Source organism: Anastrepha obliqua, chromosome 3, assembly GCF_027943255.1.
Source record: "Anastrepha obliqua isolate idAnaObli1 chromosome 3, idAnaObli1_1.0, whole genome shotgun sequence".
Taxonomy (NCBI): domain Eukaryota; kingdom Metazoa; phylum Arthropoda; class Insecta; order Diptera; family Tephritidae; genus Anastrepha; species Anastrepha obliqua.
The window spans coordinates 46,764,472-46,789,163 of record NC_072894.1 but is presented as its reverse complement, the minus strand read 5'-3'; the positions used below and the strand labels follow the sequence as shown (position 1 = coordinate 46,789,163).

Sequence of the window (24,692 nt, the reverse complement as noted above, 5' to 3'; positions counted from 1 at the left end):
GACTTAATTCTACTTCAATGGAATATAAATTTAAAACTAAAAACTAACAGTCAGATCTATAAAGACGATAAGTCTAAATATGCTGAATGAAAAAAACTACTATTGCGGCAAGCTCAGTTCACCTCGGGGAGAACTGATTACATCGTCCCCACGGTGGCATTCAACTGGAATTTTGCCACTCTCTTTCCATCTCGAAATGAATGGTGTAAGACACTTTTATTAAACAACTTCGGTTCCACAATCTACACAGATGGTTCAAAACTGGGCTGTGGTGTTGGAGCTGGTATATAAAGTTAGAATTAAAAAATCTGTGCGTTTTCCCAATACTTGCAATGTCTTCCAGGCGGAAGTATTGGCAATAGGAGAAGCTCGCAAGTTACGTTATGCAGACTTCTCTTTTAAAGGCAATATCGCTATTCTTTCGGATAGACCAGCTGCAATTCAGTCACTGGATTCGACTACAACAACCTCCAAATCGGTGAAACAAAGTCGGAATGGCCTCACCACCTTGAGCGTAAACCATAACGTTACCTTTAACTTGGTCCCGGGATATCGGAACATCGGAACATTGAAGAAAATGAATGGTTTTTAAATCTTTACTCTATGTTTATACTTCGTTGTGCTATAAGTTCTGTTACAACTTCAAATTAAAGATTCTCATTGGCCACCTAGTGTAAAAATTTAAGAAACTCGTTTTAAGATTTAATTGCAATTTTTTTTTTTTTGACTAAAACTGTTTCTGGAAAACAGAAAAAAACTATTCAAAATTATCGACTTTAAAACGCTCCGGCCATTACGCTATGGCGGCATGTATGATTCTCATATTTATGGCTGAATGCTTGAGATTACTCAAATTTCGGTGGCGAAGTTTGTAGACAATATCCTCTAACTTTGACCATCAGTTTTAGTTGAGAGCATTTAAATATGGGCTGTCCAAGGGCCTATCTTTAGCAGCAATAAACTCTGCTTTTATCAATCTTGGTATTTTTAGCTTTGAGTGATTGTAAGAGAGTTACTGGTTAAATCTTCAGCATGTCTTGCAAGACATCTTCTTGGCACAGTTTTCCTCCAGGTCGTATGCCCTCTTCTGAAAAATTAAAGGAAGGGACGATTTTATTGGATATTTCTCACCAAGCCGTAACTTTTGCTGCATATTGACCCCTCGCTTCTTGCGGTTTTCATGCATTAATTTTGTCATATTGTTTATTAAGAACTTCTTCTACCCTAAAAATTGTTTCATCCATAAAAATAATATTTCATGGCCGTTGCTGGCGTACCACATCAAAAGCTTCTTGCATTTTTTCAACATTATTATTTGTTTTAATGACCGAGTTAAAAGATAACCAGTGCACCTGCGAAAAGCCTTCATATAGAAGTTATCATGGATTAATCATACCACAGATCGGGTGAAATGTCTAAATCTAAGGAAAAAAGTTGTAAAAAATAAAACGGGTAAACGGAGCCGATAAATACACGATCGCCGCCTGTCAAAGGATGACCCACAATGGTGCAAATTAACTAGTAAAAATGTTAAGCACATTTTATTGTGGATAAAAATAAAAGATTATTAATTTTAATTTTATTTTGTAGTTGAGTACAATCTCTCGTCCACTCGTCAGCAAGATTCCAGAAAGTGACCGCCAAATCACTCGCTTACTCAGAGCAATTATAGTTTTTCGTGTTCTGTTAGTGCCAAGTGATGATTTCCTATCTCCACCTCGTTTCGCTGTCATTAAATATTATACTTTGCAATTTATTACATTTTTGATTCAAACAAGGCTTTATCAATACATACATACGCACATAAAGTATAATAATCATACCGTTGCTAAATACTGTTTCATAAAAAAAGCAGTCATGCAAACTCACATACGGCATTGATCGAAATTTAAGCACATACTTACCAGATTCTCTTTTTGGCATATAAAATTGGTGTTATTGAATGGTTTACTATATTCCGGAACAAATTCTCAATCGACAGATAAATTATTTCTTTACTGCAGAGAGGTCAAAAATCACCTGTGCAACGCGGGTTCAGGCTCTTTGACCGAAAGAATAATTTAGTGTGACTCTTAACCGCTTCTAAATAAGTAATCTTGGAGAACCATTCATGACTTTTAATTCTTAAAGGTAAGGCCACAACTGCGCCATAATTCGGTCATCCGTAAACATCAATTTTGAATGTCTAGCTGGAGGACTTCGGTCGGTATTTCGTGAATAACTTTAGTAATGTTGGCTTCCAATGCCTCAATCCAAGCTGGTTTATCCACAAACTATTCTGATTTTATATACCCCACAAATAAAAGTGCAACGGTGTAAATCACATGATCTTGGTAGTCAATACACTGGTCCGAAACGAGAGATAAATTGCTCACCGAAACTGCGACATCGTAAATCCATTGTTTCACGGGCTGTGTGGCAAGTAACGTCGTTGACCTGAAACGAAAGTTGACCTGAGCGCGCGAACACAGATGATTCACAGAACGTCGATTTTCTTAAAACAGTTGTACGATTTGTAAACGATGTTGAGGCGTAAATCTCTCTATGATAGAATTTAAATGAATATTGCAAAAAGTTATGTATTTAGTTTAATAGTAGTCACACGCGATCTGTCAAAAACACTATAAGAAAAAGTACCTCCAATCTGACCACCATTTATATGGCAATACTTTTATTGTGGGATCCCTTTGCGTTTGTAACGATATGCCAGTCGATCTACTTGATGCGACGGAAGCAACGGACTCATTCAGGCAGGCCTGTAATAAAAAGTTTTGAATTCTAAGCATTGCTAAGAAACTGCAAAGCATTGAGAAGGTGGTACAAAAGACCAAGGCAATGACCTAATTTACAGAGTTTAACGAACTATGAACCAAGTACATATTCGTTGGCTTAAGACAAGATGGGAAACTTGACAAACCCAATCGAAGATGTGACTTAAAAGAATTTTCGAATAGGAAAATGGATACTTAGAATGGAAAAATCAAGGAAAATCTATATTAGGCTATATAAATATCCTAGGAAGAGACAACGCCGAATATCAGGCTTCTTCTATTCGCCACTTCTTTGCTCGCTTGACGAAAAATTTGCATGTGAAAGCAACAACTCATTTAACTAGTGAGTATGGTTATGCCTCATAAAACTGGTATTACTCACTATTTTACAAACAAATGTAATTTTAGACAGCTCTATTTCAGCTCTGTTAATAGTACATCCTTCTAAGCGTTATAAAAGTGTCATCCAGGGTAATGAACTCGTTATTCAGTAGTCATTTCATAAGTATTTTTTCCACTTAAAAACAGGGCTCTAGTTTTGTCTATTTAATTTAACCAAGTTCTTTTTGTATTTTGAATTTATGCCATGTAATGCCAAAGCGCATAGGGATAAATATTTGCGCTTTTTTTTTAAATTAAATACTTAAGTAAACTTCTGCAGTGTAATTATGTGCGAAGATTTGAGGATGCAATAAAAGCGAATCCAATCGAATCTGGCGTTATACGAAGTACTGAAAGTCATGCTCTAGTATTCCCCCCTTGGATATGTTCTTCAGTACATCTTCTTCTTTCTACGCATCCTCTCACAAGGAGGTATTTTTGTGGACCTTTTTTGTTCCAAATTAGAACCTGCGTCAGAATCATATAAGAGATAGAAGCTTCTTCTGTTAATTTTGGTTCTCTCCTGCCAACTGTTGATAATGTTTGGGATGGTATTCAGCACATCAAAAGTTCATGGCAGGTGGATGTTGATGGATTCTTTGATTTCAAAGAAATATTATTTTCGTCAAAAAAGATTACGACATGAAAGAACTGGTGCTTAAATGTTGGTCCATACTGTACTGTATATTAAGTATCTGTATATATGTACACAATGTGTTTTACAAAGTCACTTATTTACAATGAAATTTCTAATTTTTTTCCGACTTCTTTATTTTTTCATCTTGACCGAATTGGCTAAGATTAATGACGCAATGAAGTCAGCTAGAAATAATAAACGAATGACGTCGGCACAAATCCAATTAAACATGACAATAATAAAATAAAGCAAACATCTTCGAATATACAAATATTTATACATACTTATGTATATATGTAACTTCTTTGAAGACAATTTGTAAGCTGAGCGCTTTTCAATTGAATGGATTGTTGATATTTGGAACATACAAACGATTTACACTCTGCGACAATACTACCGCCACATCATGAGATATAAAACAGATTTGGAATTGAGTTTATTTGACGCAAGCTTTTTCTTTGTGTTACATAGTTTTAAATTATGAAAAGGGTACAAGGTTTTTATCCGATCTCAATGGCAAAGGGTATTTCAAACGACGCGCCTAGCCGTTGTTTTAAAATAAAATATGTACAAATTTATGTTCTTTCAGGTTTCACTTTTTTTATTCAAAATACGGCTCATAACAATTACATGTGAAAAATAATATCATTTAAATATCCACCAAGATCACGTCCACAGCTGATTCATGAATGCCTAATTGTTGAAAACGTCGAGATATCGACAACATTTTGCAACAGCGTTCTTAACAGAACTTCCAGTTTTTGGTCTGTCAGTCCTTTTTCTAACCTCGCTGGAACGAGTTTCTTGAAGTTTTCCATCAACTTTTGAATTGTCGACTCATTCGGATGATTATTTCCCTCGAACAAAACCACGAATTTTGCGATATATTGTTCTCAAAAACCAACTATTTTCATAATAAGTTTCAATAATTTCAACGCGTTGTTCTATTGGTTAAAATTGTGCCTCCTTCTACCTGACAAATGTTAAAGATGGCATAAGAAAAGTACCGCCTAGGAATTATTCTCTACTGACGTCTACCCTTTATTTATGAGATAACAAAAAATGGATGTGGCAGCGCCCATACTCTAAATTTTTTTCTTTCATCTTATTTCTTTTTTTGGGCTTATCACTTTTACCAAATTTAAGTAATTTTGCTTCATTTAAAACAAATTTCACGTTTCATTGGCCGATGAGCTATTTCTCTATATTTGATATTTTCACCAGAATGTTACAAAATTATGACTTTTTGTACGCCGACCAATCTCTATGTTGAACACTTGAATGCGCGAAAAACTTAGTTGCCAATTAATTGACAAATTTCATGTCGCTCAGTGTACCTGAAAATTTGTACATCCGCTGTATCCGCTTGTGTATAAATACATTTGTTACTATGCAAGTTTATTTATATAAAAATGATTGCATAGCAAAAATACTTAAATGTTAAAGAAATAAAATTAACAAACGCATCAACTCAAGTTTACGGTGATTTGCAGTTTTCTTCATTTTTACGTGGGACAGCAAATCACTTGTCAAATCGAATCGTATCACTTGATTTTGAGATTCTTCCACACAGTTCCGCACTTACTTAGACACGTGTCAGTGGGTAGTAAATGACGTGAATTTTTTACGCAATTATACTATACATACATACATAAGCAGTTACCCCGACATTATAAAGAAATAATGAAGTATGTGGCACGGGTTTACTGTTATAAGCAGTTTTGAGAACTGGAACAATTACAAGCAAATTTTATTAAGAAAATATTATGTCTGCCGAAGAATTCATTCAATTACGATTTTTCGTTTCTTTTCTTTAAAAATATATCCCCTCATTATTACACATGGGCTAAAAATTCGAGGGCCTAATACAGAAATGGCACTATTTTTATTGCAACCTTAAACAATTTCATGATATTCTATGCATTAGTTCGTGAGTTATTGTGCTAAGAAGTAATGGCTTGAAAAAATGTTATGAGAACCCCACCCCTTCAGAAGTAACAATTAAATTATGGTTTGCTGACCTCAAACGTGATCGTAGATACACCGATGATGCACAACGCAGTGGACGTCCAAATGAGGCGGTAACACCAGAAAACATCAAATAAATCCACAAAATTATTTTGAATGATCGAAAAGTGAAGTTGAGTGAGTTAGCTGACATCGTAAAAAATCACAAGAACCTATGGATTTTCTATTGCACGAGCATTTGCCTATGACAAAGCTGGGCTCAAAGTGGGTGTCGTGTTTGCTCACTGTTGACCAAAAACAAGAACGAATTGAATTGACCTTCGCATTGTTACTACATCCGCCGTATTCGCCAGATTTGGCTCCCAGCGACTACTGGTAGTTCGCAAAGCTAAAAAATTGCTCGCCGGTAAGAAATTACGTTCGAATGAAGAGGCCATCGTTGAAACTGAGACCTTTTTTAAGGCAAAAGATAAATCGTTCTACAAAAGTGGTTTTGAACTGTTAGAGCGGCGCTGGAATGATTACGTTGTTCTCGATGGATATTATGTTGATGAATAAAGATAATTTTAAAGAAAAAACGTGTTTTCTTCGTTAGGCGATATTACGAATATATTGTCATACATCCTGTGAGAATGTTTCATATTTCAAAGGGGAATAGAACAAGAAAAATCCAGCACTTCCACAAATTAAAGATTAATATAAAAGAATAGATGTATGTATATGCATGTTGTATATGATGAAATAGAATAATGATTTACTTCCATTTTTTGTGAAACTCAAAGTTTTCGTACAACTTTTTCAATTTTAGCGAGCTTGTGTGCACAGATAAGAAAAAGTCAGCTGAACTACGATCATCCTCACTTATGAGGGACGGTAGAAAATTCCACACAATCCCCTGGTGTGAGTACAACAGTTTGGATAAAGAAAACGCTACCCCCTGAATATGCTGAGAAAATAAAAAGACAGCTCGGGCACATAGCAGAATAAATGCAACATTCTTGCGAGAACCACCAATAAATATAATATATGATACAAATTTAAATAAATAGTTGACCCTTACACTTCTATTAGGAGTTTGACCGAGCTGCTCCTTCTATTTGTGGTGTGCTCCAAATGGTTTTTTATGAGGATCTTTTTCATGGCAGAAATACACTCGGAGGTGTGCCATTGCCTGCTGAGGGCAATGTGATTCGGGTGTTTTTAATATATTCGCCATTATGAAGGCTTCTAACATTCACTTTCATTATAGAAATTTTACGTATCTAGACGATTTTGTTATATCATATTTTGCTATGCTAAAATATGCAAAAGTACAAAAGCTCCCCTTATGCAGGATTCTAAAATTACTGAATACATTACTTTCCAATAAATAAAAAATACTTGCATATGCACGTAAACGTATCCATATTTAATACAAGAAAGTGATCAACAGTATCAAGGCAGTTTTTGTTGTTTTCAGTTGAAGTGAATTGCATTGCCTGAAAGCCCATTCTGCACTTATTGAAAGCACTGTACCGAAAGCGAAAATCGCTACAGTGCTTCGCATGAATGAATTTATCTTCCAGCAAGACGGTGCGCGTCCCAAACAACCATAATCGCAAAAAAATTGCTTTCAGACATACAATATTGATATATTGGACTGGCACCGATCAAGTCTCGAACTTAACGCCGTCGTATCATTATGGACACTCATTAGAAGACGGTTAAGAAATCAGCTTTCGAGAACTTTTTTGGAATAAAGAGCAAAAATTTAAGAAATTTTGAACTCCATTACATCACCACTATGTACTAAATTGAGTTTATATTAATTGCACGAATAATGGCCACTTTCTGTGTTATTTAAATATTAACATTTAAAAATTAATGAAAAAATATTACATATAAAAACCAAATGCTTTTTTCTTAATGTGAATTGCATCAAATAATAGGTGTGTATATACTTCATAGGGACTCGCGGCAGGTACATTTAAATAGAACAGAAAACAGGTTAGTCCTCTAGACAGCCATCATTCCTATCACCACAAAAAAAATCTTACCAGGAATGAGGGAGATTGGCAGTGGCGGGGTCGCTATTGGATTTATCAGCGGAGGCCTTGTCCTGGATACCAAGTTTAACTGGAGGAGGTATGCTGACGCAACCTTGTACAAAGCTGTAAAGGCTCTCGTGCTATGCAAACATCTACCAGGAAAATCCTGGTGCTGTAGCCCAAAAATCCTGAGATAGATGTAAGCCATGATAATGGAGCGGTTGTTTGGGCATCGAAAGTTGCTCACTCGACAGTGCGGGCAACTCTAACTAAGTTTCAGTGCTTAACATGCTTGTGCATTGCGGGGGCCTTGTCCTAGAGCTGCGATGGAGGTGATGTTCGAGCTGACACCACATCATATAGCTATTCAGCAGTCAGCCAAGCGTACCCCGTGAATATTACTAAGGAAAGCTTCTTTAGAAGAAAGGTTATATCATCTAAGAACATGGAGTTACTGAGTCTGCAGCTCCTACTTACCCGACTACTCATCAAATCCAAAAAGAAGCTCAGAATTGAACTGGACAAGCACCTTTCAAGCGGAACTGTACGCCATCTTGCTATGTACTGATATTAATTTAGATACAAATTTCCGGAATGGGCGAAATGTCATTCTGAGCGACAGTCAGGGGGCACTCAAGGCTACATCGAGAAACTTAATCTGCTAGAATCGCACAATCGCATCCGTCTAATATGGGTCACAGGACATAGAGGCATAGCTGGGAGCGAAGTAGTGGACGCATGGGCAAGAGAGGCTGCGGCCTCGTTATTAATAGGAACCGAGCCTTTCCTTGCTATGGAGCAACACACCATAAAACAGAGGCAGTGGAAGGGAAAGCTAAGGCTAGGGGTGATTAGCTGGCACCAGGCGAAATCCTTACTGGAGGGATACAACCAAAAGAGGTTTAGAAAATGCATCACCCTTCCCAAGGATAAAGAGAGAATGCGCACGGACCGCGCAGTCATATGTCGTTTCTGCGACAAATTACAGGATACTAAAATGCCCCTTCTTCTTGAATGCAGCGCTATAGCGAAACATCTCGGCCATTTGCAGCCAGCAGAAGGCACTTTCGTTCAGTCCAACCCAGGTGTATCTTAAGTTTACTAAGGGAACTGGGTCTGAATTACGCACTGTGATGAGTAGACGGCTCAAAAGACTATGACATCGAAATGCAAACCTAAAGTTACACTAATCTAATCTACTCCCTAAAAGCATTTCATTTAACCTGTTTGGCAAGACAAAAATACATGTAAAAGCAGAAGATAGGGATTTTTACCATCAACTGTTACAGTTGTGGATTGCTGAAAACACAGAAAATTTTGAATTTTTTGGTATTTTGATAGTTAATATATTAGTTTTTTAGCAGAGGAAAAATTACAGATTTTGTTTGGAATTTTCTTTACTTATGAAATTCCGGGGGCGACGTCCCCAATAGAACTCGCAAACCCACTTGTTAAAATCGTTTAATATTTCACCAAAATATATGTACAAGACATATGTGAAGACAAGAGTGTGTATGTACTAGGCCGGGTCGATTTATGGGGAGGCGAAAAAATCACCCATTGCTCTGTGAAAATCATATTCTGGGGATCAAAATAAGAAACTTTGCCGAAGGAACCATACCTCTAAAACGAATTCTGATGTCCCCCAATTTAGGTCGAACTTTTAGTGTCTTTTGTGGGGAGGCAAAAAAAACCGCCTATTGCTCTGTGAACATCATATTCTAGGGATCAAAATAAGAAACTTTGCCGAAGGAACCATACCTCTAAAACGACTGACTAAATAAATTTCTTAAGAGATAAAATAGATATTATTATAAATAATAAATAAATATTATTACATATTAAATAAATAAGAATAAAGAAAAAACATAGCCCGTTAGCTGATTTTTTCATTTAAAGGCTAAAAATTGTGATATTTTTAATTTGGGGGACATCAGAATTCGTTTTAGAGGTATGGTTCCTTCGGCAAAGTTTCTTATTTTGATCCCTAGAATACGATTTTCATAGAGCAATGAGCGATTTTTAAATCGACCCGCCCTAGTACGTACGTATCTAAATTTTCCTAACAAGAATGAAATTTGCAGCCGTTGAAAAATACCAGCTCTCACCATTTTTTTTCCAATCTGTATCAATCTTTTTGTCTTAGAAAAAACACAATTTTTTTTCCTCATGTATGTTTTATTGCTCATGTATTGTATGTAAATTTAATACAATGCAAAACCCCGTTGAGAAAAATACTTACGAAGGAATAAAAGAAAATTATAGATAGTCAAATCATAACAAATGCAGACAAAAGGGAAGTACATTAACATTTTGTTGAAAATCCTTTTTGCTTTATTATTGCTGCGCAGCGCCTTTGCATTGACATTATTAAATCTCTACAACGTTCAACAAAAATTGGTTTCCATACTGCTTTGGCCTTTTGAACTAACGAATCCAAAGTTGCGGTATTCTGCGTATTGATGGCACGTCGTAGCAAAGAGTTTCTATTGGATTTAAGTCGGCACTGGAAGATGCCCAATTCGGAACAGTGATCGATTTGTCTGCCAAAAAATTTGTTTGCTGGACAAGAAGTGTGCTTCGGATCGTTATCTGGTTGCAATTTCCAAATCACCACTAAATTCTATTACGCATATGGTAGCATTACATTTTGAAGTACCTGAAGGTACTTGACCGTATCCATATTACTTTCAATACCATGAATTGGCCCGACACCGTTCCTCGAAAAGCAACCCACACCATTATTTAGCCTCTGCCGTGCTTTAAAGTTGGTGAGACGAACTTGGTGTCGAATGCTCCCCGTTGTGGCTACGCCACGTTCTTTTTACTATCTGGACCAACTCAATTTATTTTTATTTCAGCGCTGAATAAAATAAAACGCTATCAATTTTGAGTCCAGGTTATGTGTGCTCCCGAGCAAACTCAATTCGGCATTGCCGTTACGATGATGTTATCAATGGCTTCTTCAGTGTCAGTTGGCCGTGATGCCCCACTTCTACAAATCGAACTGTTCCTTTCATTATTGGTTTTTCCAGATGAACGAAAATTTCTCGATGGAAGTCAGCAGCACATCATCCTGTTTTGACAATCGAAAAATCAAACTATAAATCTGGCTGGTAGTCTGTCTGCTCTTTTATCCTCAGAGTAATATTCCAAAGCATTAAAAACCATCGTTTTTGAAACATGCAATCCGGTCTTTTGCAGCTCTATGATTGTTTTACGAAACGCAAAAAATCAATGCAAACCATTCAAAAGAAATGTTAAAAATTAAGGCATTTCCAAGAAATTGATCACAGCAAATACTTATGTATGTACATATGTATGTACAAGTCCATTCAAGCGCAAAAAGTACCATTACAGCACCGTTCTCCATGAAACATGCACAAATATGGTTCCTAAGTATTTTTCAACAGCAATAAAGACATATTTGCTCAAATATTTATTAATATTCTGGATTTTGCATTTTATTGGATGCATTTCTGTGCTACAAAAGAAATCTAATTAAAAAATTTCATCCTTCACTGACATGAATCTTGATTCATTATTATCCTTTATTTTCTTTTCTAAACACAAAAACAAAAATAAACAGGTGAATTTTTAGATTCCAATTTGACGCCAATCCTAGAGAAAAACGTTATTAAACATAAAGGTGGTCTTTTTATCAAAAGTGGTGACACCATGCTGGAGTACAATCCAAACTTTCGCCTATACATCACAACGTGCTTGCGAAATCCGCACTACTCGCCGGAGATAACGGTTATGGTAAGTAAGAGAACAACTGAAAAAGAATATACATATGTACATATGCATAAATGTAGTACGCATACAAATGTATACTGGACGGGTGTGAATGTTTGTATCGTGCCATTGTTACCCAACAATACCACACAGTCATACCACATTTGCTCATATACTCGTATTCTCACAAACCGTCAAGGATGCTTTACATACTGCTAACTTTATTCTTTGTAAAGGAAGAGATCTATAGAAAGGGAGCCCCCACCTTCGGCCACAGCATTGACTTTTGTTGCCATGGCTATGACATTATAAAGACAAATATTGCTCATCAACACTTACATGGTGTAGCATTAAGAATTTGCAAAATATCAGGTCAGTCCATAAGTTCGTGCGTATTTTACCCATAATTTCACTTTTGTACGATTTTTGCATACAAAAAATTATTCGTGGAATATAACGGAACTATTTATATTTTCTTTGGTATATTGTGCATTCAACAAGTGATTTTAATCGCGAATAGAAGCACGTGTTGTTAAAAAATAAAATGGAATTTTTTTTATAAAAGTGATAAAAATGCAACAACTGCTGCTGCGGAATAAACATTGTTCACGGAGAGGATATCGTGAGTGTAAGGACTGCGTAAAAGTGGTTTCCGAAGTGGTAACTGCGACGCGGAGGATGTCCCGCGCGCTGGTCGTCCTTTAACTCCGACGCCTTGCTCGAACTGGTGGAAACTCAGCCAAATTTGCCAGTCGATATGATAGCTCAGAGGTTAAATTCATCGCATGGAACAGTTCACAGGCACCTGGTTCAGTTGGGAAAGGTTTCAAAGCTGGGGAAATTGGTTCCGCATATATTTTCCGTCGCCAACCTTCAGCAGAGAGTGAATGTGTGTTCTCAGCTGCTACAACGGCTTGAAAATTAAAGTTTTTTGAACCGTATCGTTACTGGTGATGAAAAATGGGTCCTTTACAATAATCCTGTTCGCAAACGCCAATGGTTAGATAAAGTATTATAACTTTTTTTATATTAATCGCAAAAATATTTTTTAAAATGGGTTCTAAAGCTGAAGAGTAGTACTTTGCGGTGCCGTTGTAAATAATGAAGGAAAATATATATTATTATTGATTAATAAATACTTTAAACATATTTTTTATTAATTTTAAAACCACCTTTAAAAAACGCACGAACGTATGGACTGACCTGATAGATGCGAAAACTTTGAATAATGCTAAAGTTGGTTTCAAGCAAATTAAAGTCAAAATAATTTTACGAAAGACTGTGGATCTATATATTGAAAATTAATTAAAATGTTTAGTTTTCAGGATATCGAAAGAAATTTTTATATAATAAACAATGAAAGAAAACCCTTTTTATAAACAGCAAATGATGCAAACCCAATGCGATTTTCTGGCTTTAAACTGAGTCACTGAAGACATAATTCAGTGGGCAGAAAAATCATATACCTATGTATTTCAAAATTTTTCTTACAAAATTTTTTGAATTTTTTTAACTTTTGTGTGAAGTGTGAAACATTGAGTTACAAAGTTTCTGTTGTAGCATGGACTATATTTTTATATATTAAAAGCACAAAATAAAAATTAAAGTATAGAAAAATAAATTGTCAAAACTTGGCAATATGTCGCGCTGATATTATTGTGAACTGAGATGTATATATGTAAATATATTATTATACATACAGCTTTATTCGAAATTTACTTTTACACTTCTGCTGTTTTTAATTTAGTTAGTAAACAAGTAACAGAGCTAGTAAAGACGCCTTCGAATCTCCACTTCTCTGCGCGCTATCTCTAGGCTCTGCTTACTTGACGAAAAATTTGCATGTGATAGGTTAGGTTAGCCTGGCCACGCATAGATTATTTGGTCCCTAGCGATATCAGATGGAGACCGACCTCTACGAATACTAAAAGTAGACTTCATGTAGGATATCAACGCTTTTGGCGAATCTAATCAGAGCTGGGAAATCCTCTTTTGAGACCTCCTCCAGACCCTCAAACAGTGGGGCTGCCAGGCATTTTAAACGCAATCCCTATTTTGTGAGCAATGTGCGGTCAACATATTATGACTTGTCAGCATACTTGTAATAGCTCTACAGTTCTTTCGTGCGAGCGTAAGCACGATTTTTGTCAGTTTTTTGTACTTTTGTACTAACACATGAATTTTTCTGTTTTGCATGTTGTCAGATTAGTTCACCTAGCTTCCACTCGTTTTTTGCATGTGATAGCACCAATAGCAATATTATCGAGTAAGATGCAAAACTATGAATGGCAACATTGTATTGATACAAGCAACATACCATATCAACAAACCAACATAACCCGATGTTTTGTGTAAATAAATTACCAAACGAAAGCAGCTGTTTTCTACGGACACAAGTGTTGCTCAATTTTCCATTGCTCACGGGCAACAGACAGGGTCTACGGTAATGTCGGTGAGTCTGGGCACCATAACTGACTATTCACAATGCTGCCAACTCTCTTTCCAGAGAGTTTCATTAGACCGCGTTTATGTAGGAACACTTTTGTTGATTTAACTTCCGAATTCTCTTTCGATGTTCCCGTCGTATTGTTAGTTTTTAGTCTACAGTGGGAGAAAACGAGAACACAAAGGGTGTTGACAAAGCACAAGTAACAGGTAGAATCAACAAATGTTTCCCTGTATGAACTCGATCTTACTGGTCTTATTAGCACTCATTAAGCAGGCAAATATAATTTTTGGCAGTGCTACCATCATATGTTTATTTATGTATTACAGTCTGTTCTTATGTAATAAGATCCCACAGTTTAAAAATGCACAATAAAACAAAAATAATCTGGATCAATGTATAGCATCTTAGAAATAAAACACATGTGCGATCCTTTATTGCTTTACCTGCCTGCTGAAATCTGTTTCATCGCTTTCGTTTGCCTCATGTCTTTTACTCAGCGCTATAATTAATTGAAGTGGAAACACCGCATAACCATATTTTTTTCATTCTTTTTTTCTGTTCAAAAAGATTTCTTAAAATTCACGGTATTATTACTTTATTATTGCGTTCTCTCATTCCATTCTTTTTTCGATGAGTCACGTACTTGTTTCTTTTTTCACAATCGACTTGTAAAACTATCTTTTCAAGACTTGGGGTTTTCATTGACCTTTCGCTCTTTAATTTTTCACAGGTAGCAGTACTGAATTTCATGATAACGGAACAGGGTTTGCGCGAACAGCTTCTGGCCAATACAGTAGCACGTGAACGCCCTGATTTACAAGAGAAAAAAGAACAATTAATTGTTGAGTCCGCAAAGAATCGGGATGCTTTGTATACAATCGAATCGAAGATTCTCGAGGTAAGCAAAACAAATACTTGCTAAGATTATATTTTTAGTTGCATTAGTTCATATACTTATACAGTAGCTCCAAGCGAAACTCGTACATCCACCTAGATATATGGTTTTACATTAAATAGGGGGGACTAGTATTGCAATAAAAACTAATTGGTTTCATTTAATTAGCATTAAATGACAAAAACAAAATTTGAAATGCTCCCTTATTTATTAAAATAAAAACGAATTATTTAACAAGTGGTAACACAGTGCTACAAAAAAAAAAAAACGAAATACACCTGACATATTACACACTGTAGGTTATTTATATGGTCGAATAATGCATAAAAATATTTTTGTTATTTTTGTTGTACCCTCCAATTTTTATTTATTTATAAAAAACAGTTTTTTCAGACTTTGCGCGGTAATCTACGGATATCTCGGCCATTTTTTCACCGATTTTATTTTATATGTTTTGAAAACGATATTGTCATTAAAAACAAAAACTATGGTTCCACAAATGGATAGATATTCAAGGCATTTTTTTCTATTTACGGAAAACTAGCGTAGTTTATGCAATTTTTATCCGATTATTGAAAGTAATACATTAATTTCTTCGTTAATAAATGCACTCAAAGAATATTAACAAACAGCTTTAATTTTGTAGTAAAATTATGCAATAAAAAATTGTTAAAGTTAAAAAAATGATAAAAAAACACATTCTCCAGGTTTAATCAAATAAAAATCAGAACTAACTAGTTTGAATAATTACTTGTTGTACATCATTTGAAAGGTCTGACAATATCATTTTCAAAACATATAAAATATTGAAAATCGGTGAAAAAATGACCGAGATATCCGTAGATTACCGCGCAAAGTCTGAAAAAACTGTTTTTTATAAATAAATAAAAATTGGAGGGTACAACAAAAATAACAAAAATATTTTTATGCATTATTCGACCATATAAACAACCTACAGTGTGTAATTTGTCAGGTGTATTTTCAGTGTTGCACCGTGTAATTATCAAGGCAAAAGCCAAACTCGTACAGTGTTATCACGCAACATAGGTTCCATTCACACCTAAGTTCACGTTGTTTTTAAAGTAGAGTTCGGGAAAGCCCCAAACATTAAACTTCATTGCCATATGTTGAATATTGCGTAGTTTGTTGATAAAGGGTAATAAAAAATTGAAATGGGAAGACAAAGAGGACAAACCAGTGTTGAAGTGCGAAAATTAGTAATTCATCATTACGAAGGCCAAAAATCGAAGTTATAAATCGAAGCCGATCAACCGTACAGTACATCATACAATGGCGGAAAAAGGACAGAAGTGTTAAAAATATATTAAACGTTGCAAATAACAAAATCTTCTCTTCGAGTGATGACCAATATGTATACACCACGGCAAGTCAAAAAGGATCCATTTTTAAGTGCACCGAAATTCGCAACAATCGCCGAAAATTATTTGGGGGAAAAATGTTGCCCACAGACAATTAGAAATATATGTACTTAATACGGCTGATATCAACGGCAGAAGAGCAAGGCATAAACCCCATATCAACGAACGTAATCGTAAAGCAAGGCTGCGATTTGTCAAGAAACATCAATCAAAAGATTTCTCATTTTGGTGGAACGTGCTATTCACTGATGAAAGCAAGTTCAACCTTTTTGGTTCATATGGCAGACCCTATGTATGGAGAAGATCAAATGAAGCGTTACTTTCTAAAAATATGAAGCCTTCTGTAACGCACGGTGGTGGGTCAGTAATGGTGTGGTGTATATATGTAAATATAATGTATGGTATATATATACATATATATTATTGGCGCGTACACCCGTTTTGGGTGTTTCGCCGAGCTACTCCTCCTATTTGTGGCGTGCCTCCTGATGTTGTTCCACAAATGGGGGGTGGAAATACACTCGGAGGTTTGCTATTGCCTGCCAAGGTCGCCCACTATTATATTAGAAAAAACTTTTTCTTAATTTTCACCGAGATTTGAACATATGAATTCCGAATGGTAGTCACGCACCAACCCATTCGGCTACGGTGACCGCCAACTATTGAATAGAAGTTCAGTATAGAGCTACAAAAATACAAGGTTGTAGTCGCATTTTTTTAACAATGAGAGTATCTGTTAATTCGAAAAAAGTTATAGTAGACCAAGAATAAATACAATAATTCGATCTGTAGTACATATTTATATAACATTAGCTCACCTCATAAGATATACCGAATGTGTTCAAGCCGACGTTACACACACATATCTATATGTATATATGTATATCATACTAAACAGCTTCACTATACCTCAATGTTTGCTAAACTCAAGTTTACCAACTCATCTATCAACAAAACAAACAGGCTAACAAACATAGTTATTATATAATATATCTAAGGTAAGAGTACCCCAGCGGCCGCCCCCAAGCCACACAAGCCACATGCTGTGCCACTTTTATATACATACATACATAGATGCATACGTTCGTATTTAACCTCAACTTAACTCTGCACTACTCATTGTAATCATTTTCCTTCACCTCCTTCACAGGTACTCTCCTCCTCGGAGGGCAATGTGTTAGAGGACGAAAACGCTATCAACATACTGTCATCGAGTAAAATATTATCAGAGGAAATTCAGGAAAAGCAAGTAATTGCTGTAGCAACCGAAACGGAAATTGATGCCGCACGCCAACAATACGTACCGGTGGCTAAACATTCCGCCATACTATTCTTCTGCATCAGTGAACTGGCTAACATCGATCCAATGTATCAATACTCCTTGGCCTGGTTTCTCAATCTCTTCGTAAATGCCATACAGAAGGCGCCCAAATCGACTGTGCTCGAAGAGCGTTTAGAGCATTTGAATTATTACTTTACGAAATCAATTTATCAAAATGTTTGTCGATCGCTTTTCGAGAAGGATAAGCTTGTCATCTCATTGGTGATGTGTTTGGGCATATTGGTATCGCGAGTGAGTAAAAATACATACATACATACATACATATGTGCGTATGTATATCGCTCGAGTATGTAATCCAAAAGATGCATGGGTAACTGTAGTTTAAGCGGAAATACATGGTATAAATACACTAAGCGAAATTGATTAACATTAACACGCTGACGGCGATTGTGTAGTGCAGCCACATGTACAGTCCGGTTCACTTGATTAGAGGCAATAATTTTTATGGGAGAAAATGGTTATTAAAGAAACCGTATTTGGTCTAGTAATCCAAGGCTTTCTGATAATTCAAGTGAAGACTTTTATTTGCTCGAAAATAAGCATGCGTCAAAATATCATTCCATCTAAAGGTATTTCGCAGCAGTAAAACTTCAGCAGCTGTAATACTGTGCTGGATTTATTGGTTCACTTGAATAGAGAGGTACTAAACAAATAAGAAAAAGTAATAATAATGCAATTATAATAATGCAATTTTGATTTTTTTATATTTATTATTTAAAGCTTAATATTTTGTGCTGGCACCTTGTTTAGAAATTACTTCGTAAATACGTTGATGAATGTATTTGTACAAATTCTCTAGATAGCCTAATGAAATTTCAAACCAGGCCATTTTAATAATTCGAATTAAAGCATTTCTGCCTTGAAATTGTTACCCATTCTCATAAACCTTACGCGCAAGCCATTCCCATAGATTTTCAATAATGTTCAGATCTGGAGAATACGGTGGCTATGCTAAAGTTTCAACATTTTCGAGCGCAATCCAAGTTTCCACCACACTTAAAGTGTGTACAGGTGCATTATCCTGTCGAAAGATCCATTAATAGGTCCAAATGCTTCATAAATCTCAGGGGAAGATGATTTCAATAGAGCTTTATAGATAGCTGTTTCCTGTCATTTTATAGTTTAAAATTTTCAATTCAACCTGGTCATAATCCGATATTATTTCCCATACCATAACACTACATTCACGGCTGTGATGTCGACTCAAGCACCTTTTCCCCTTTCTTAAGTCATCGAAATAGTAATTCTATCTATCCGGCTAATCCTTATTGAACTTCCTTTCGTCACTAAATACTTCTTTTCCCCATTCACAGGGATCGTTATTTGTACTATATTAGAACTCCAAATCATGTGGTCCCTTGCAAAATCGAGGTGGCGTTCTTTGCAAAATTTGTTCAAAGGTGGTTTTTTTGTAATTTCGAATGATGGTTTTGCTGGCTGCAACATTTGCCATTTCTTTAATTTTTGCTATTAAAAGGGCAGAATTTGATGCAATCCTAAGGATTTTGCGAGTTTCGTTCGGTGTTAAAGCCATCAGAGTTCTGCTTTGTAGTTTTTACGAAAGAAAGCACCTTGTTTCACGTAAATATTCATTTGCCAATTTGGTGATTTGAAAGTCCCTCTAAGGTCAAGATATCAATTTGTTCGTCCTTTGCGATCTGTTAACCCTTTTTGCTTTCCTATTTTATTAGAATTAAGAAGTGTTCGACCAAACACAATGAATGCTTAAAAAACGATCCGTTTTCACAGCTTTAATGCGCAAATAATGTAGGCAAACCGAGTGCCTCCGTCCAAATGAACCAGTAAATCAAGCACAGTAGTGCAGCTGCTGTGGTTTTACTGCTGCGAAATATCGTTAGATGGAATAAAATTTCGATGCATGCTTATTTTCGGGCAAAGTACAATCTTCACTTCAATTATCAGAAACCGTTGTGCCACTGGATTTAATATAGTTTAATAACAATTTTCTTCCATAAAAGTTGGTGAACGGATTTGTATACAAAATAGTTCAAATATGTACTTAATTACTCAACACCGGATTCTTATGCATATGTACATATTCCTTACAGAAGTAAGGAAAGCTAAATTCGGTATTTATTGAATACAGAAATTTTAGTAATATTTAATTTGTACTGGCTGTTAATTTTTGGAATCAAATAAACTCATAGAGAACGAGAGTTAGCAATCGTGACATCGGACGGACGAGGGGAAATTTAGTCTTAACAAATAAAAAGTCCGATCTCATTAATACAAGGTGGCGCAAAATTTTTATCCAATTTTATTTTTGAATAACGAATTCTTAAGTTTGTATGTTGCTGCTGTATAGTTTGATCTTCTTGTTGATTGGCGCGATAACCGCTTACGCGATTTTGGCCGAGTTTAACAAAGTGCGCCAGTCGTTTCTTTATAGTGCTATTCGGCGCCAGTTGGAAACACCAAGTGAAGCTAAGTCTTTCGCCACCTGATCTTTCCAAAATAGAGAAGGCCTTCATCTTCCTCTGATACCACCAGCTGTTATCGCTTCGAATACTTTCAGAGCCGGAGCGTTTGCATCCATGCTGTATAGTTTACAAATATCAACTATAATTGAAGTACGACGCCATATGTAAAATTATGTATTTCTGTCGGATCTAAATAAGGTATACATTTACCAAGCTTCGGTGAGTTTTATTAAGTTGTCATCGAGACCAGTAAATATCCAAAACCGGGTGTGTCACCACCCACTATTCAATATTGTACCCGCATCGTATTTTTTTCTTGTAATATAGTTGGACATTTGTACCAAATTCAGTAAGTTTGCTGTATTTATAACAGAGATGTTGTTTTTTTGTTTTGTTTTTCTTCTTTTTTTTTTAAATAAAATTATGTGGGAGGTGAGAGCGGTTATTGCCCGATTTCGCTGATTTTTAATAGCAGTCATGGCTGAATCGACTACCCTCACCATTCTAAGAATTTTGGTGCATATATGTAGATGTATGTATGTGTATCTGTCTATCCTGCTTATTTTATGGTGTTACATTCAACCGTTAAGTGTACCCAAATATATGTAATACCCTTGGGCGCATGTGCGCGTGTATACCAATTTACGGTTATAAAAAGTTAAGTGAGTGGCAAATGGTCTTAAAGTTTAAATGCTGTACCATCCGCGTAATTTTGCAACATTATCAAAATTAATGGAACAGCATTGACGTCCGCAAAAGTGTAAAACAAAGAAATTAATATGAAAAAATTAATACCGAATTGGCATAAGACGGAGGGCAATCATTGACACGAAAAACGTGTGCATGAGTGCGCTCTCGAGTTAAAGTATCTATTAACGTGCAATTCCGCTTTACATGTTGAGTTACTGCAATGCCTTTCACCCAACATTTAGTCACTTTTTTCAATATTTTTGATGTCATTTATTTATGTCTACACCTGAGCACTTGTGTCGAACGGAATTACATACATATAAGTTTGTTCACATAACAGCTGAATGTAACAGCATGAAAGCATCGAGAAGCATATCAGGAAAAATACAAGATGTGAACCAGAATAATACCACTTCACGTTACAGCTCGACCACTGCGTGTTCTATCTTTTTTCAATCTTAGCAAGCGGTATTTCTAACACGGCGATTCCCTACGAAATGTCAATTGTCCGGCCATGCATCAGCAAAAAACCAATTAAAATGTCAGTTTAAACTACTATAGTCGAGAAAAATTCTGGTGCAATACGTTTCTAATAACAGAGTTTTACACCAGTTTCCATCCATTCCCTTCATTTCCAATGTTTTAAATACAAGTATTCTTCTTCATATTAAGACTGTATACAAAATTTGTTTGCTCTTAAAATTGAACGAAACTTTTACAGTTACAGTAATTGGTTAAACATTCAAAAATTGGTTCAAATTTACTTATAAGTAAATCCTAAAAAAACAAAACAAACTCATTAAAAAACTAATCAGGAAATTTAAGGAATTTACCTTAGGAACACAAATTATTTTAATGCTAGTTAAATTTCAGATTCACACATTATGTGTCCGGTGTCCGAAGATTTTCCTCCGAATAATTAGAGAATGAAATTTCTTCGAGTGCTTACAAAAAATGTTTGTTGTGGCAAAAAAAGTGAATACTACCTTTTTAGGTAAATGTATGGAAACATTTCGGACGTAAATTATGTGTAATAATTATTTCTTTTGCCGTTTTGATGATTAAACTGAGATAGTGTAGCATTATATAGAGTTTTCCAATAAGAGGTGTTATTTTGATATTCAAAGAAAAATGTTTTTTTTTTATATAAATAATCGGATGTTTATTTCATTATAAAGAGGAAGGTATGCCGTTAGTAGTGGAAAATAGCATCAGGCAAATGACCACTACGACCACGCTTACAGGACAATATCCTTTTCATGAAATTTTCCATAACGGAATTGCAAAGTGGCAGCCCTTTGTCCTCGATAGCCTCACGAATTGAGTCGACCCTGGGCTCTTGGCGTAGACTTTCTCTTTCACGTGGCCCCAAAGAAAAAAGTCACAAGGAGTTAAATCACAAGACTTCGGTGGCCAATTGTGATCACCTCTTCGAGAGATAACGGAAAGTTTTTCGTGTCTTGTGTGGCGCGTAGAGCCGTCTTGTTGAAAATAAATGCTTTCCAGATCAATACCATCCAATTCCGGCCATAAAAAATCATTCATCATCTCTCGATAGCGATAGATAACACCTGTTACTGGAAACCCCTATATATGTATGCATCTTGCTTCCTCTAATTTTACTGACTTGTAATGCGCGGCTACATATAAAGAAAATAACTTAAATTTTATGCCAATATTATCTAATTGTTGTCTTTATTTGATAATCTTGGATACATTGTTTTCCAAATAAATGTATTCATCAGTATCTACTTATACATATTTACATAATACTTTTCGTGTGCCTATAGCCAAGACTTAAATTTTCGTATCTAAAAAAATTAACTAAATTGCAGACAAATTGATAATTTTACTTTTGCTATTATTCTAGCCAATGACGAACTGGTATGATTTCTTCTCTCAAATATCAATGTCTGAACTAGAATGTTTCCATAATAGTTCGGCTTTCTTCTGCAAGGAGGGTATAGACATATATATATATGTATATGTATTAAAATGCTCAGAATGATATGAGTAGCCGACTTAGCCATGGCTGCTATTAAAAATTGGCGAAATAGCCGGGCCCACCTTTCATGTAACTGTAATTCTAAACAAAGAAAATAAGGTTAAAAATATATTATACATATTTGGTATAAATGTTTAATCTAAAACAAATACGAAGCAGGTGATATTTTAAATTTTTGGCTATATAAGATAACGACTTTATACAGCTCTCCCACCCTTGGTATCGGGCGCTTTTTAAGAGCTTGAGAACAAAAATTATTAGTATACGAGGTGTGTTCAAAAAATAATTTTTTTGTTTATTTTATGTTGATACACTCGTCTCGAAGAAATGTTCATGATTTTAGCAATATAGCAGGTTTAGTTTGATTGTGAGTGGCATAAATAAGTGAAAAGTTTTGCGTGTTCGGCGATTTTCTGCTATCGAAAGAAATGGATCAAAGAAGTTGGATCAAATTTTGTGTAAAAAATGGAGTTAAGTGCTCAAAAACTCTTGAGATGTTGACATAGGCATACGGTGAAAGTACTCTAAGTCAAAAACATGCTTATAAGTGGTACAACCTCTTAACAGAAGGTCGAGAAAATGTGAATGACGACACTCGCTCTGGACGCCCTAGCACATCAACAACCGATGAAAATGTTGAGAAAGTGAAGAAAATTACAGAAGTTGCTAAGGATGTCGGCATACGTTTGGCTCGTCCCATGCAATCTTTTCGGAAGCGAATGGAAGCGAAGTTCGTTCCAAAATTGTTGAATTTTGACCAAAAACAACGTCGAATGAGCATCGCTCAGCATTTGTTGAATGACGTTAACTATGATTCAGATTTGCTTAAAACTCATATCAAAACTGGTGACGAATCAGGGGTATATGGGTACATGCTTACGACATGCAAATAAAAGCCCAATCGTCCAATGGAAGAGTCTAGGAGGTCAAGGTTTGGCTCACTGTTTTCTTCAATAACCATGGCGTAGTGCATCAGGAGTTCTTACCATAAGGTCTTATGTAGTCTTATAAGAAGTATTACCTTGAAGTTATGCGCCATTTGCGTAAAGCAGTACGAAAAATACGCCCGGAATTGTGGAGAAAAACCATGGCTTTTGCATTATAACAATGCACCTGCTCCCTTCCTTTGTTTGTGAAAGATGATTTGGCCAAAAACAACACCGTTATCATGCCTCAGCCATCGTATTCATCAGATTTGTCGCCTTTCCTTTTTCCTGCTCCTAAGATTGAAGAGACCAATGAAAGGGCGGCGTTTTGCGGCGATTTAGGATATAAAAACCTCATCGCTGAGAGAGCTCAAGAACATACCATAAAGTGCATATCTGAATTGCTTCGAAGTCTGAAAAAAAACTGGCACAAGCGTATTATATTTGAGGGGGATTACTTTGAAAGATATAATATAAAATAGAAATTGATAGGTAAATAAATATTTTTTTGTAAATAATCAAAATTCTCCTTATTTTTTTAACACACCTCCTATTAGCGCTTATACCATTTTTGGGTGTTTGGTCGAACTCCTCCTCCTATTTGTGGAGAGACCTGCAGTCTTAAGCCGACTCCGACTGGCAGATAGTTTTTATGACCAGCTTTTTCCTGGTAGAAATATACCCGGAGGTTTCTCATTGCCTGCCCAAGGGCGACCGCTATGATAGTGATAATAAAGGGTCCGCCATATAACTTTACGGAAATAAAAAAAGCTATAAAAAAGAAACTACTCAATATTTTTCCAAACTGTTTTTTTTTTTTTTGTTTTTATTTTGAAGTACAATCCTTCCGGTTAATGATGGAACACAACTTTGTTCATATGGCTGCCTAGGCTAGCCATGCACCATCCCATACGATCGGTCCAATTTTTCAACACATTTTCGATAGTATGCGGCTGTATTTCAGCTATGACATCGCGTATGTTGGTCTTCAGTGCATAAATTGTTGCTGGTTTGTTGGCATAACACTGGTCTTTGACAGCACC

General features: G+C 35.7%; 1 protein-coding gene across 1 annotated transcript in view; it reads left to right on the top strand.

Annotated features, from left to right (window-relative positions):
* LOC129240668 (dynein axonemal heavy chain 3-like) overlaps positions 1 to 24,692 on the top strand; it is a 319,983-nt gene that overhangs the window by 249,177 nt on the left and 46,114 nt on the right. Inside the window, exons 53-55 of the mRNA XM_054876599.1 lie at positions 11,374 to 11,546; positions 14,702 to 14,869; positions 17,396 to 17,818. Coding sequence (XP_054732574.1) covers positions 11,374 to 11,546; positions 14,702 to 14,869; positions 17,396 to 17,818 — 764 coding nt within the window. The remainder of the gene's footprint in view (positions 1 to 11,373; positions 11,547 to 14,701; positions 14,870 to 17,395; positions 17,819 to 24,692) is intronic.